Below are 15,844 nucleotides of genomic sequence, written 5' to 3'. Positions count from 1 at the left end.
GTGGTTACTTTCCTGTCTTTTCACTGGATGTTGGAGATCATAGCAGAAGTTCAGTGTAAGAAATACACAGGAGAAAATGCATATTGACAAGGAGTGTAGAGGTGGGCGGGGAGTCTACTGACATCACGACTCCACCCACCGAGCTCCAGACAACAGACCCACCCACAGAATATGCAGTTTTTCAGGTCTAATAACAGACAGAGGGGAGATATTTGACAGGTAAAGATACATGCACGAGGCATGTATATCCTTATAGATAACCCCTATGGCAGTAGTTTAGAAGGATGACATTGGTTTACATACGCTTTAATGTTAAAAGGAGTTGCTCTCAATCATCTACCTGTGTCCCTTTTAAAAAAATATATAGCAATAAGCCTGTGGGTGGTCATTAACCCATCCTACCAAGATTAGCACGGTGAAAATGTACATGCAAGTGTTTGTTAAATGTCTTGCCCTATAGGTTGACGTGTGGTGTAGCTGCAGTGTGACGTTATGCACATTTCACTTACATGCACTAATGATAGAAAAGCAGAAGCATCTTGGTATACTATAAATTGGAACATGCAGATACACTGTAATAAATGATGGTGATAAAAAGATTGGAGCCCAGCACCATAGGAAAAATAGACCTAATTCATTATTCTTGTGTTCATGTTCAGTTATTGTGCAGCACCCAACATCTAACAGGATCTTTGAACCTTGAATTTATTTAAATGTTCCACTAGAGAATATGCATAGGACTAAGAATAGTTCAGATTTACAACTAAAACGTCCTGGTTTGTAAATGTTATCACATGGTCTGAGTAATTCAACAGAATTTGAGCTGATGTTTTTGACATTGTGTGGATTACGGTTCTGGCTTTCTCTTTTTTTTTTTTTTTTTTTTTTTTCCCCCTTAGATTTCATGTATGTCTTAATTATAACTTGAAAATGTTTTTTATTTCTAACTGGCACATTGCCTAACTGCTTACAAGCAGAAACGGGGTATTAAACATAACTGTAAATATACAAAATCTATTTAAGTAGGTTACTGCGGTTGGATGACTGATCAATATAGTTTATGGTGAGTGATTTGTATGGTCATATTTATTTCTTAATGACTGAACATGTATTATACATTCCTTCCCCTTTTAGATCACAGGTTTATTTCTGTGCTTTAAGTACAACCCCAAATGTATTCTATCAAGGCTTGAATATCAGACTGATCAACATAATGGCTTTAAAGTAGAAGTGCACCCCAACACTAAAATCCCTGCATCTACAGATATCCACGATCTAACATCTAACCCTGTAAAGGAAGAGAAGAAGAATCAGTATACATGCCTTTTCTGAAGCCGATCCAATCCTACGCTGAGCTGTCAGCTGCGGCTTGCGGTGGAGACGGGTGCAGAGGAGGCAGCCAATAACAAAGGCCCCATAGTAACTCTATGGATCACGTCACTCCCCATTCACGTCGTTGTTGGCTGTGTCTTCTGCAGAGCTTCGCCATTGGAGACCAGACCGGAGCGGCTTCAAAAAATGTATGTATACTGATTTCTTCTTTACAGGGCTAGATAGGTTAGTGTTAGATCGTGGATGTCTAGATGCAGGGATTTTAGGCTGTACTTCTAATTAAGATTCTGTATTGGATATAGAAAAGCCCTGGATGCTTTGTGTTTACAGTTATTCTTAAAGTGGTTGTAAATCCTCACATGTACCCAGTAAAGTGACTAGCATTTGCTGATAAATCTAATTACTCCTTCAGGCTACCACGGCAGCCAAACAGATAGCAAAGCTTGGAAATCTCCTTTATGCATTTTAGCAGTTAATAAAATTACTCTAGCAATGATACACGCCAAAATTGAAGCCATCTTATTAGATATGGTACTTAAGTTTGAGATGCTACGAAGTCCGTGGGTTAAACATCATCTTCCTGCCAATTTTGATGAATCTTTGCTCCTTCCCTGATGGGAAGCTTAGGATCTGCACACTTTCCATACTTCTCCGGCTGATTTCTGGGGTTTCTCCTGCAACACCCCCCCCCACCATCTTCCTTTCTCTCCCTTGTTTTTCCCTCTTTTATACATACTGACTACCCTTCTTTTTTACTTATCACCCAACTACAGACACATTGGACTTTTCTCCGCCTGCTATATTTTTATTAACTCATAATAGCTAGAGCTTCTATCCCCTGGTTGTGTTTTTTTTTTTTTTTTTTTTTTTTTTTTTTTTTTTTTTTGGGGGGGGGGGGTGTATAGTGACATGTTGACTACAGTAGACCACATTTACTATACATAATTTTACCCTTGTCTCCCTTAACCTCGGTATTGACATATAAGTTATTACAATTAGACTAGTTTCCCTTTGCTTCCTCCTCCTGTCGTCTGTTTATTTCTTATGCATTTATAAGGTAACGGCAGCATACCGAGGTTATATTAGACTATCCCCCTACCTCCTTCGAACATGGTATGCAAAGTAAACTTGGCGATCTCACTTTCTTAAAATGTCAATTGTCTGTAGTTCTATTGTATGACATATTAATACACACTCCTATTTGTTATGCTCTAACTTGTTTTCGTCTCTTTTCAATATAAACATTGAACAAGGAAACAAATCCCTGTTACATAAGTTGTAACTGTGTATCTGCAGCCATTTCTTCTGTAGATCTTTCTGAAAAATCACAAGAAAATGATTTATCTTTAGCTCTATGAGCAGGGGATGGGGATCTGAAGTCACAGCCGACAGCTCTGAGCCCTGATTGGAAAGAAGGGACACCCCCCCCCCCCCCACACACACACACACACACAGTATGGAGAACAAGCAGAGCTGTGGGCAACGGTCAAAAGCTGAGTGCAGCAGTTCCCTCTCCCATCACCATTTTAACTCTTGGTTTCCGGAAAAGTTGTTAGAACGGAATCATGCTGATGCCAGAGGAACAGGCAGCAGAGAGAAATGGCACTCAGAGCTTTGAAGAGAGACAAGTACACGCATAGAAAGATATGGTTTTGTTTTGTTTGGTTTTTTTTCATATTTCATGTCTGAGGTTTACAACCACTTTAATGCAGCTGGACCATGTCAGGGAAGCCATAGAAGGCAGGTAACTGTCTTCTAAGCACAAGGCTCAGTACACATTTTTAGGTTTGGCATTTGCAGGGTGTTTCTCCAGGGCCATGCCAAAAAGTAACAATGTGAATAAGCCCTTATATGTCAGTGCTAGGCTATTCAAAACTGTATCTACAATCCCTAAAATCTTTGTTCTTCCATGCTACTGATTTTTTTTATGGCTGTTTTAAGATGGAATACATGTTAAAGCTTAATATGGTATGATTAGTAAATGATGAATCTAAAGCTGTTAATTCTCAGTATTGCAGGATTGTGGGCAGCTTAACAATGTCTGTGTGTAATGCTGTTGCTGGCTCTTTTTAGTGATGGATAAATTGTACTTGTCTAAATTTAATGTGTATGTGTGTTTTTTTTTTTTTTTTTTTTTTTTTTTTTTTTTTTTTTTTTTTTCCCTGTGATTACATTACATTATTTTGTGACCAAAATGACTTGCTCTGTCATAAATGGTTACAGCAAGAAAAGCTAGCGGCAGTTCCATTTAAAAGGGTTGTAAAACCTTCTGTGATGTAACTGCACCCCTTTTTTCTCACCTGAACCTGGTCTTTCCAGCGACGGGGATAAGCACACCAGCTCCAGCCGGTGTCTCCGGGCCTGTTTGGATAGATTGATAGCAGCGCAGCCACTGGATCCCGCTGCAGTCAATAAAATCCAATAATGTGGGAGCTGGGGGGTGGGGCCGAGTCCTGCTGTCTGTGTCGGATGCAGCAGCAGGACACGGGAGCACGACCGCCTGAGTGCCCCGAGGGAGAGCGACTATCCATCGGGGCACTCGAGAAGAAGAGGTGTCGGTGAGGGACCCCAGAAGAGGAGGATCAGGGCCACTCTGTGCAAAACTAACTGCACAGAGGAGGTAAGATATAGATATCTATATATTATATTATATAATATATGTATTATTTTTTTTTTTAAGACCTTTAGATATCCTGTAATACTTAGTGATTTTTAGTTTTAAGTTGATTTTGCAGCCATTTGATCATTGCAATACATTTAGTTGTGTTTTTAAAGAGGAACTTCCACTCCCACATCCTATCTTCCCATTATCACTGGTGCGCTCTTTCTCTCTTCCCCCCCCCCCCCCCCCCCCACCCCTTTTTTTTTTTTTCCTCTTTAAATTTACTGTGTGTGCCTAGCAGATCCAGTCATCTTTTCTCACACTGCTCTCCTGCTACAGTACTTGTACCACAGTCTTTCTTTTTATATCATGGGGAGCCAGCCTGGACCATGCAGCTGGCCCCACAATTATTGTGCCAGAACTCTCACATGCACATATAGATCTCCAAACGATGCCTTTTTGTTTTTGTTGCTAGCCTGCAAGATATCACAGGACTTGGTGAATGGTAAAAAGTAATGGCTGAGATGTGTGCTGTAGGTATCCCCAGGAGGGCCATACAGACATCATCCTCATCTGGGCGAGCAATAAGAAAGTGGAAGGGGATTTTACTATACATTTGGGGGGGGGGTTAATACAATTAGAAAGCTGTCGAAAATGATCATTTTTGGTGGTAGGTCTGTTTTTTGGACTGAGGATAAAATAAAAATCTTCTGCGGAATTATATTTTCTTCAATCAAGACTATCTGCATTGCTTTTTGAGCTGCGCCCCCCCCCCCCCCCCCATTCCTGTGTTGGTGTGGTTTGGCCACCCTTAGCCTGGCTTTTGGAGTGCCACATCCAGACCTAGCTGGACTGGGACATTGCAGGAATAGCATGCAAGTTACGTTCAGGCACTGGGTTCTGCCCTGGAGCATTTTCCAGGCTTTGTTGGGGTAAAAAGTTAGCCCAGGAACATTTTCCAGGTCCAGAACTGTGGCATTGCATAAGTGCATGCCCTGTATATGAAGACTTTGTTTTTCATGTGGGCCAGTTGGGTCTCTCAAGTACATCGGTCACTGAGTTTTTTTTTTTTTTTTTTTAAGTTCCCCACTTTCTGCCAGTTTCTACTATGGGAAGGGTTAACATTGTGGGACTGAACGCTGAAATTATCCCCAAGTAGCATGTCAAGATCTTTTGCACCATGTAGTATTTAGGCAATTCCAATCTTCAGTCTTTTCTTGCATGTGCATCTACAGTGACTTTGGCGATCTCTGGTCATCTGACCCTCATCTGTTATCAGCTATCTGGGTCTCTTAACCACTTAAGGACTAGCCTCGTTTTGAGATTTTGGTGTTTAAAAGTTTTTTTTTGCTAGAAAATTACTTAAAACCCCCAAACATTATATATTTTTTTTTTTTTCTAACACCCTAGAAAATGGCGGTCATTGCAATACTTTTTTTCACACCATATTTGCGCAGCGGTCTTACAAGCGCACTTTTTTTTGGAAAAAATTAACTTTTTTGAATAAAAAAAATAAGACAACAGTAAAGTTGGCACAATTTTTTTTATATTGTGAAAGATAATGTTACGCCAAGTAAATTGATACCCAACATGTCATGCTTCAAAATTGCGCCTGCTTGTGGAATGGCGTCAAACTTTTACCCTTAAAAATCTCTATAGGCGACATTTAGAAAAAATTCTACAGGTTGCATGTTTTGAGTTACAGAAGAGGTCTGGGGCTAGAATTATTGCTCTCGCTCTAACGATTGCGGCGATACCTCACGTGTGGTTTGACTACCGTTTTGATATGGGGACGCTGCTCACTTATGCGTTCGCTTCTGTGCGCAAGCTCGTAGGGATGGGGCGCTTTTAAAAAGAATTTTTTTTTTTTTTTTTTTTTTTTAATTTATTTTACTTGATTTTATTTCTTTCACTGTTAGTAAACATCCCTTGTAATAGAAAAAAAGCATGACCGGTCCTCCTTAAATATGAAATCTGGGGTCAAAAAGTCCTCAGATCTCATATTTGGACTAAAATGCAATAAAAAAAAAGAATTGTCTTTTGAAAAAATGACTGAAAAAATGGCCCTTTAACCACTTCAGCCCCGGAAGGATTTACCCCCTTCCTGACCAGAGCACTTTTTACAATTTTGGCACTGCGTCGCTTTAACTGCTAATTGCGCGGTCATGCAGTGCTGTACTCAAACGAAATTTGCGTCCTTTTCTTTCCACAAATAGAGCTTTCTTTTGATGGTATTTGATCACCTCTGCGGTTTTATATTTTTGCGCTATAAACGGAAAAAGACCAAAAATTTTGAATAAAAAATATTTTCTACTTTTTGTTATAAAAAAAATCCAATAGACTCAATTTTAGTCATACATTATTCCAAAATGTATTCGGCCACATGTCTTTGGTAAAAAAAATGTCAATAAGCGTGTATTTATTGGTTTGCGCAAAAGTTATAGCGTCTACAAACTAGGGTACATTTTCTGGAATTTACACAGCTTTTAGTTTGACTGCCTATGTCATTTCTTAAGGTGCTAAAATAGCAGGGCAGTACAAAACCCCATTTTGGAAAGTAGACACCCCAAGGAAATTGCTGAGAGGCATGTTGAGCCCATTGAATAATAATTTTTTTGTCCCAAGTGATTGAATAATGACAAAAAATGTACAAAAAGTTGTCACTAAATGATATATTGCTCAAACATGCCATGGGCATATGTGGAATTACACCCCAAAATACATTCTGCTGCTTCTCCTGAGTACGGGGATACCACATGTGTGGGACTTTTTGGGAGCCTAGCTGCATACGGGGCCCCAAAAACCAATCACCGCCTTCAGGATTTCTAAGGGCGTAAATTTTTGATTCACTCCTCACTACCTATCACAGTTTAGAAGGCCATAAAATGCCAAGATAGCACAACCCCCCCACCCCCAAAATGACCCCATTTTGGAAAGTAGACACCCCAAGCTATTTGCTGAGAGGCATGGTGAGTATTTTGCAGCTCTCATTTGTTTTTGAAAATGAAGAAAGACAAGAAAATTTTGAAAATCGAAAAAAAAAAAACTTTGACAAAAAGTGAGGTCTGCAAAATACTCGCTATTCCTCTCAGCAAATAGCTTGGGGTGTCTACTTTCCAAAATAGGGTCATTTGGGGGGGGGGGGGTGCCACCTGGGCATTCCTTGGCCTCCAAAACTGTGATAGGCAGTGAAGAGTGAAATAAAAAATTTACGCCCTTAGAAAGCCTGAAGGCGGTGCTTGGTTTTCGGGGTCCCGTACGCGGCTAGGCTCCCAAAAAGTCTCACACATGTGGTATCCCCATAGTCAGGAGAAGCAACAGAATGTATTTTGGGGTGTAATTTCACATATATCCCATTGGCATGTTTGAGCAATATATCATTTAGTGACAACTTTGTGCAAAAAAAAAAAAAAAATAATAATAATTTCTTTTTCCCGCAACTTGTGTCACAATGTAAAATATTCCCTGGACTAGACATGCCTCTCAGCAAATAGCTTGTGGTGTCTACTTTCCAAAATGGGGTCATTTGGGGGGTTTTGAACTGTCCTGGCATTTTATGCACAACATTTAGAAGCTTATGTCACACATCACCCACTCTTCTAACCACTTGAAGACAAAGCCCTTTCTGACACTTTTTGTTTACATGAAAAAAATATTTTTTTTTGCAAGAAAATTACTTCAAACCCCCAAACATTATATATTAAAGCAAATGCCCTACAGATTAAAATGGTGGGTGTTTTTTTTTTTTTTTTTTTTTTTTTTTCACAGTATTTGCGCAGCGATTTTTCAAACGCATTTTTTGGGGGAAAAACAAACTTTTTTAAATTTTAATGCACTAAAACACACTATATTGCCCAAATGTTTGATGTAATAAAAAAGATGATCTTAGGCCGAGTACATGGATACCAAACATGACATGCTTTAAAATTGCGCACAAACGTGCAGTGGCGACAAACTAAATGCACCTTTAAAAGCCTTTACAGGTTACCACTTTAGATTTACAGAGGAGGTCTACTGCTAAAATTACTGCCCTCGATCTGACCTTCGCGATGATACCTCACATGCATGGTGCAATCGCTTTTTACATTTGACGCCAGACCGACGCTTGCGTTCGCCTTTGCGCGAGAGCAGGGGTGCTTATTTTTTTGCTTTTTTATCTTATTTTTAAACTGTTCCTTTTTAAATTTTTTTTTTTTTTTTTTTTTTTTTTTTTTGTAATTAATCGTTTTCATTGTTATCTCAGGGAATGTAAATATCCCCTATGATAGCAATAGGTAGTGACTAGGGTCTAATTGGGGTCTATTAGACCCTAGAACTCTCCTCTGCCCTCAAAGCATCTGACCACACCAAGATCGGTGTGATAAAATGCTTTCCCAATGGCGCTGTTTACATCCGGCGAAATCTAAGTCATGAAATGCTCGTAGCTTCCTGTTTCTTAGGTCATATAGAGGTGTTTGGAGCCATTCTGGGCTCTGATCAGCTCTATGGTCAGCTGGCTGATTCACGGGCTGCATTCTCAGGTTCCCTGTTGGGACAGGAGAGCCAGAGAAAAACATGGAAGATGGTGGGGGAGGGGGGCATTCCCTCCCTCTGCTTGTAAAAGCAGTCTAGAGGCTAATTAGCAGCTAGGATTGCTTTTACATGAAAGCCGCCCGCTGGCGGAAAAGAATGATACCAAGATGATACCTAGACCTGCAGGCATCATTCTGGTATAACCACTCAAAATCCAGCAACATACCAGTACGTTGCTGGTCCTTGTTGGGCATATATTGTAAACTTTTTTTTTTCATGCAGCCTGTGGGCTGAACGAAAAAAAGATATTGATCGGAGGGTATGTCCACCATTAGAATACCTCCCTTCATCCACCCACTTTTAATGATCGGCGTACATGCACCATTTATATATGCCGAAGCATGGGGGAATCCTCCCGCAAAAGGTAGGAGCAAATCGCTCCTCCACCCACTGCTGCCCCCACGCTTCGGCATATATGCTGAAGTATGTAACTGTGGTTGTGAAATCACCTCCGACAGTGCTGGAGTCACGGCTTTATGTATCGTGGGAGCAAACGCTGTTGCTGTCCAGATGTATAAATCCGCGCTGCAAGTGAATGGCGTACCCGCTAAGCAAATGATGGTTAACAATAAAACAAAGTCACATTACAGTATAACAGTAAGACTTACCATACCTGCAAAGCAAATACAAAAAAAATAGTAAAAAATAAAACGTTTAACGCAACCTGTGCCTAAAATTATATATACCTCCGACAGCGCTGGAGTCACGGCTTTATATATCGTGGGAGCAAACGCTGTTGTCAAGATTAAATAAACCTGCTCTGCAGCTGAATGGCGTACCTGAAAACAAAAAAATGGTTAACAATAAACTGTATTATGTAACAGCGCTCAAGTCCATTAATATAAAATAATAAATGCAAAATAGTCCAATGCTGTATAGTGAAGATATAAAAGTCTATTGATAATAGATCATCCGTGATAGGAATGAATATAGACGCCAGGGGGATCTCTATGGACCCAGTACTCAGGGCAGCTTCCTGTTGAGTGAAGTCAGCTCTCCATAACAGTCATAAGAAACAAAGAGAAAGCGCCTCTTAAGTATAAGTGTTTATTAGAATATAAAAAGCACACATAAGCACTTTACATCAGGGTTTGTGGGTAACAGCTTCCAAAGAGAACTACGTCCAGGTATCGTCAAACATCCGTAGTGTAAATGGCTAAGATGTGAGCCGGGCGGATGGCCGCGGACCTCACCGTCAACCTGAACTGCCCGAGTGACGTCAACACCCACGTGTGCTGTGCTGGAACGCGGAAGTGTCCATCCAGCCTTACCGCACTGCAGCCGGCTTTTCCGTGCAGAGGTCCGCGGCCATCCGCCCGGTTCACATCTTAGCCATTCACACTACGGATGTTTGACGATACCTGGACGTAGTTCTCTTTGGAAGCTGTTACCCACAAACCCTGATGTAAGTGCTTATGTGTGCTTTTTATATTCTAATAAACACTTATACTTAAGAGGCGCTTTCTCTTTGTTTCTTCTAACAATAAAACAGTAAACTGTAAAGTATAAAAAAATTGCATACCTATAAAGCAAACATGATAAAAACATAATAACAATTAAACATTGCAGAATAGAATACAGTAAAAAAGAGCAGAACAATAGAGAGAGAACAATAAAACGATGACTATTTTTTTATTTTATTTTTTGGGGGTTTTTTTTTTTTTACACCTTTTTTGTAACTTTAACTTTTGTAACTGGTACCAGGTTTGGGTCTCTCAAAATGCGATGGCATCTTGGGAGACCCTATAAAAGTGTGTCCTAGTCTGTGCAGTGCTGTGCCCTATGCTAATACTCAACTAGTGTATGGTAGCGTTCAAAACATTCACCAATGCAAAGATCAGAATTGTCAGGACAGGAGGGACAATAATACCGGGTGTCATGCCTATATCCGCGCTTGCTGCAGACATGACATCTTTTTTGGGTGGCTTGTTTGGTAGGGGTACTCGGGAGGACATAAAGAAAATGCCTCTCATGCAGCCGGCTTAATGCATTTGGTTGGGAAAGTTGAGGTGGAGCACCGTCTGGAAACAGAAGGGCTCTGACTATCTCTTCCTGGAATTTAAGGAAGGATCCAGTCCGTCCTGAAGCTCTGTATAGCACATGAGCGTTCAGCAAAGCCAATTGAAATAAATAAACAGACACTTTTTTGTACCAGCGTCTGGCCTTACGGGCAACTAGGTACGGTGGCAACAACTTGTCGTTGAGGTCCACCCCTCCCATGTTAAGGTTATATTCGTGGACACAGAGGGGTTTCTCCACAACACCAGTCGCCGTAGTAATTTGGACCGTCGTGTCTGCATGAAGTGAGGTAAGAATGAAAACATTCTTATTATCCCTCCACTTCATAGCGAGCAAATTACACTGCAAGCAGGCTCTCTCCCCCAGCCCAAGATGGGAATCTACAAGCCGCTGGGGAAAGCCCTGGCGATTAGGTCGCACGGTGCCACATGCTCCAATCTGATGATCAAAAAGGTGACTAAAAAGTGGCACGCTCGTGTAATAATTGTCCAGGTACAAGTGGTACCCCTTTCCAAATAAGGGTGACACCAAGTCCCACACAATCTTGCCAGTGCTTCCTGTAGTCAGGGCAGTTTGTCGGCTCTACGTGACTATCTTTTCCCTCGTAAACCATAAAACTATATGTATAGCCTGTGGCCCTGTCACAGAGCTTGTACATCTTGACCCCATATCTGGCACGCTTTTTGGGAAGGTACTGTTTGAATGACAATCAGCCAGAAAACTTAATCGGGGACTCATCAAGGCAGACAACTTGATGGGGAGTAAACAAGTCTGCAAAACGTTGGTTGAATTGGTTTACGAGGGGCCGAATTTTGTAGAGCCAATCGTATTCAGGGTCTCCACGAGGACGACAGAGTTCATTGTTGTTGAAGTGCATGAACCGCAAAATCTGCTCGTATCGTGCTCTGGTCATGGAGGCAGAGAACAAGGGCATATGGTCAATTGGGTCAGTGGACCAATATGACCGCAACTCACTCTTTTTGGTTATGCCCATGAGGAGGGAAAGGCCCAGAAAGATCTTAAATTTGGAAACCGTAATTGGTCTCCAATCTCTGGCAAGGGAGGACTGGGGAATAGTGGCGATGTGTTGACTAGCGTACAAATTGCTTTGGTCCACAATAGATCTATAGAGATCTTCTGTGAAAAACAGCGAATAAAAATCCAGTGACGTAAAATCAACTGTTTCCACCTGAATGCGGGTTGGCCAGTGAATGGGGGAAGTACGGTTGCTGCAGAAGTGGTGGGTTCCCAATTCGGATTGGCGAACGCAGCAGGAAGGGCACTGGGCACGACGGGCCTGTGTTCGTCTTCTTGGTGGCAGCGGGACCCTACTTGTGCTTGCCATCTCGCCAGCTTGAACTGCACTTTTGGGACTCGCCACATCAACAAGTGTTACTGCAGTGCTGGATGTATGACCAGGGTGTACTAGGCCGCTGGTGCTTGCCAGTTCACCAGAAGGAATAGCGGCGCTAGTACTTCTCTGCTCCATATGAGGGACCTGCGGTTCTTGCACATCAAGGACAGAAGAAGACATTCGGGGTCTGGTACGCTTGACCTTGGCAGGGACCACAACTCCGTCATCAGAGCTATCTGTCATGGAGCCGCTGTCGTCTACAGGTTTGTATTCTGAGCCTGAATCTGACAGATGAGTGACTTCCTCTTCACTATCTGTCATGCTCAGAAACGTGTAGACCTCTTCACTAGTGTACCTTCGCTTTGCCGTTTTGGGCTCTAAATTTAGTGGTACACTAGTGAGACTCACAGGCAAAAAAGCTCCTGACTGTCGGCGACTGTATCAAAACGTTACCAAAAAAACCTGTTAGCGATCGCAGGGATCAGGCCTGACTCTGTGAACGCTGTAGTTATGTGTGTTTAGTGTTTTGTAAGTGACAGTGATCGATCGATACTGCACTTGGGTGGGCTGGGCTGGGCCGAGGGGCAAAACGCAGATGCTAGCAGGTATCTGGGCTGATCCCGCTAACACTGTTTTTGGGAACCCTAAACTTCTGGGGACGCTAGTATAGATCTGATCAGATATTGATCCGTTCAGATACTATACCACTAAAGGAGGTGTATGCTGCGTGCATGGGTGTTAGCGGTAATGGCGCTAACCTGACGCTGCCTGGTGCAACGCAGACCTTATCTGACCCTAAAACTTAACTTTATATCACCGCCGGGCGATTAGGGGGTTAAACCTTTATAAGGTAATAAACGTCGGGTGCCCTGATACTATAATAAACAAACTAACTAACCAGCGTCACCCGTAACAACACTTGTACGGTGATCACTGGTGAAAGGGTTAACTAGGGGGCAATCAGGGGGTTAAAACCTTTATTAGGTAGTATATGGGGGTCCCTGTCGCTATAAACCGCTGACGGCGAACCTATATACTTACCTCCCTAACTAGCGTCACCTGTGACACTAATACAGCGATCAGAAAAAAGATCGCTTAGTGACACTGGCGACGGGGGGGGGTGATCAAGGGGTTAAAACTTAGGGGGGTACCCTAGACCTAAAGGGGGCTAACCCTAACTGCCCTACCACTTATAACTGTCACAAACTGATACCAATGCAAAATAAAAAAACTGCTATTGGTGTCACTGTGACAGGGGGGGGGGTGAAAAGTGTGCCTGTGTGTTCTACTGTGTTGGTGCAAACTTACTTGATGTCTTCTCTCCTCGGCGCCGGAACGAAAAGACCGGCTCGAGGAGAGATGACATCACTTCCTCTGCAGCTGTTTACATTACAGCAGCAGAGGATTTTCATTCATGGGGAGCGATCGCGAGGGGATGGCCACGAATGAGTGGCCTCCCCCTCAGCCTGTATCACTCCCCTAACGAAGCCGACCACCTCTGGCACCGGCGGGGCGCGATGCGCCCCCGCCCGCTGGAGGCAGATCACGTACCAGGTACGTGATTTTGCCCGTGCCATTCTGCCGCAGTATATCTGCGTTAGGCGGTCGGCAAGTGGTTAAGACTTATGGGCAGAAGTGACGTTATGATGTCGCTTCTGCCCTGCTATGGTATGGAGACGGGTGGGGGCCATCTTCCCCTCGCTCGTCTCCATACCCGGCCACGGACAGGTCCCGATCGCCTCTGCCACTGCCGACGGCTCCGGTAAGCAGCGGAGGGCGCAGGAGGGGGATGACACCGCCATCCGCCACAGAGACCACCATTATCGTAAACATGACTGGCTCCTGAAGAGATGGATATCTCAGTTGTGGCAGCAGCTGCTGCCGTACCCGAGATATCCATCTTTAAAGTGCCGACATATATGTACAGGAGGCGGTCGGCAAGTGGTTAAAAGAGAACTATGGGTGTTTTATTAACAAAAAAAAAAAAAAAATTTTGCCTAGGTGGATGCGTCAGTTCGAAGACTGAAAACTGAGTGATCGAAGACCGGTGATTGCTTAATTCTCCGTGCTCCATGAGCAGAGAGCTGATGACTGTCAGTTACCACTGTCTGCTCTGATGAGGTGTTTTGGAGTGGAGATGTGAACCATGTCCATAGAGAATAATTGTTTTTTTTTCCCCTCCAGCATTTTGTAGCTTGAGGCTTCAAGCTACAAAACGCTTAGGTGTGAATGGGGCCTAGGCTGCATTCACACCTGAGCATTTTCAGCTCATAAAATGCCTGAAAAACTCCCAACAAGCAAAATCCCATTCATTTCAATTGCACCTGTTCACATCCGATTGTTTTGTCACCTGAAGCAAAACACCTGAAAAACAGCTTAAGCTCAAAAAAAGAACATGAGCTTCTTTGGGGCAGATTACAGGCGTTGTTCTGCTTTTTATATGGTGACCTGTACCAAAACGTGCGACTTTGAAACGCTCAGGTGTGAATGCAGCCTTAAAGTCTAAGTTCACCTTTTTATATTAGAAGCTTGTCATTTCTGTCCCAGCCACCCCAAAGCGCTTATCTCACACCTGAGTTTTTGAAAAATGTTTTGCTTCCACCACTTACTGTATATTGTGATATCCAGGAAGCATTGAATCTCATTATACACTGGCTTGCTGCATCACAGAAAAGGGCGTGATAGGGCATGTTCACCACTCTGGACCACACCTGCCTCAATATACCACCTTTCACCCACTTTCTGTACATCTCCTTTAGATATACCATCAGCTATGTAGTGCAAGGGCTTGAATAGTTTTGTAAATCTAAATTAAATTGTACAATCCAGATTGCATAGTGTATGGCCAGCTTTATACAAGTATATAAGAGGGAGTGGACGGAGACACTCGGCTCTCAGGCCCAGTTCACCTAGCAGGAACTCTCATTCCTGCACATGTTTTTCTGTGTGTTTGGGTTTTTTTTGGCAGTTTGGAGCGTTTTTGCTTCTCAAGCATGGGGTAGCCCATTCTCTTGAATGTGCTAGGCTATGTCTGACAATCCCCCCAAAGAATCTCCAGAATTTTTTTGGGGGGATGGAGCATGGTGCGTTTTTTTTTTTTTTTTTTTTTTTTTTTTTACCATGCTCTTTGGTGCATTTGTCACATGGAAAATGCACACCTGCTACCTGCGTTTGGGGTGCCATTAACATTTAGTAGAAATGCAATGTGTGTTTGCAAAACACATGGCAAAGCGTGCATTTCCTTTGCATACGCAAACATGCAGATGTGAGTCGAGCCTCATTGTTATGTGAACACACCTATTTCACTCAGGCCCTATTCTCACCTAACACCTATGGGCGGCACAGTGGTGTAGTGGGTAGCACTCTCACTCAGCAGTAAGAAGGGTCGCTGGTTCGAATCCTGACCATGACACTACCTGCCTGGAGTTTGCATGTTCTCCCTGTGTCTGTGTGGGTTTCCTCCGGGTTCTCCGGTTTCCTCCCACACACCAAAGACATGCTGATAGGTTAATTGGATCCTGTCTAAATTGGCCCTAGTATGTATGAATGTGAGTTAGGGACCTTAGATTGTAAGCTCCTTGAGGGTGTAGGGACTGATGTGAATGTACAATGTATATGTAAAGCGCTGCGTAAATTGACGGCGCTATATAAGTACCTAAAATAAATAAACACCTGCATTGTGCAGCTCATTGATTTCAACACTTTAGCTCATAGGACGTTTTGAAGTGTTGCGGTTTGCATGTTTTTAACTGCATTTTGCTGCATTTGTCCTTTCACATGGCAAAATGTATTTGCTTCTGCATTTGGGGTGTGCCGTTAACAATTAATTAATGGCCAAAAGTGCAAATAGTTCGTTTTAAAATTCATGCACACTGGTTTATTTTAAACTCTGTGTCTCTCCGTTCCTAAGCAGCATTTTTTCAAACCACCTTAGGCAAGTTTAGCAGTGTTTGGAGTTTGAGTGT

At 42.6% G+C, this 15,844-nt stretch overlaps 1 protein-coding gene across 1 annotated transcript in view; it reads left to right on the top strand.

Moving 5' to 3' along the window:
- The first annotated feature begins 1,412 nt into the window (after positions 1 to 1,412).
- SCG5 (secretogranin V) overlaps positions 1,413 to 15,844 on the top strand; it is a 187,448-nt gene continuing 173,016 nt past the window's right edge. The window contains exon 1 of the mRNA XM_073609251.1: positions 1,413 to 1,520. Coding sequence (XP_073465352.1) covers positions 1,428 to 1,520 — 93 coding nt within the window. The 5' untranslated portion in view covers positions 1,413 to 1,427. The remainder of the gene's footprint in view (positions 1,521 to 15,844) is intronic.

The sequence above is a fragment of the Aquarana catesbeiana genome, linkage group LG13 (genome assembly GCF_042186555.1).
Source record: "Aquarana catesbeiana isolate 2022-GZ linkage group LG13, ASM4218655v1, whole genome shotgun sequence".
Taxonomy (NCBI): domain Eukaryota; kingdom Metazoa; phylum Chordata; class Amphibia; order Anura; family Ranidae; genus Aquarana; species Aquarana catesbeiana.
This window is presented reverse-complemented; position numbering and strand designations above follow the sequence as displayed.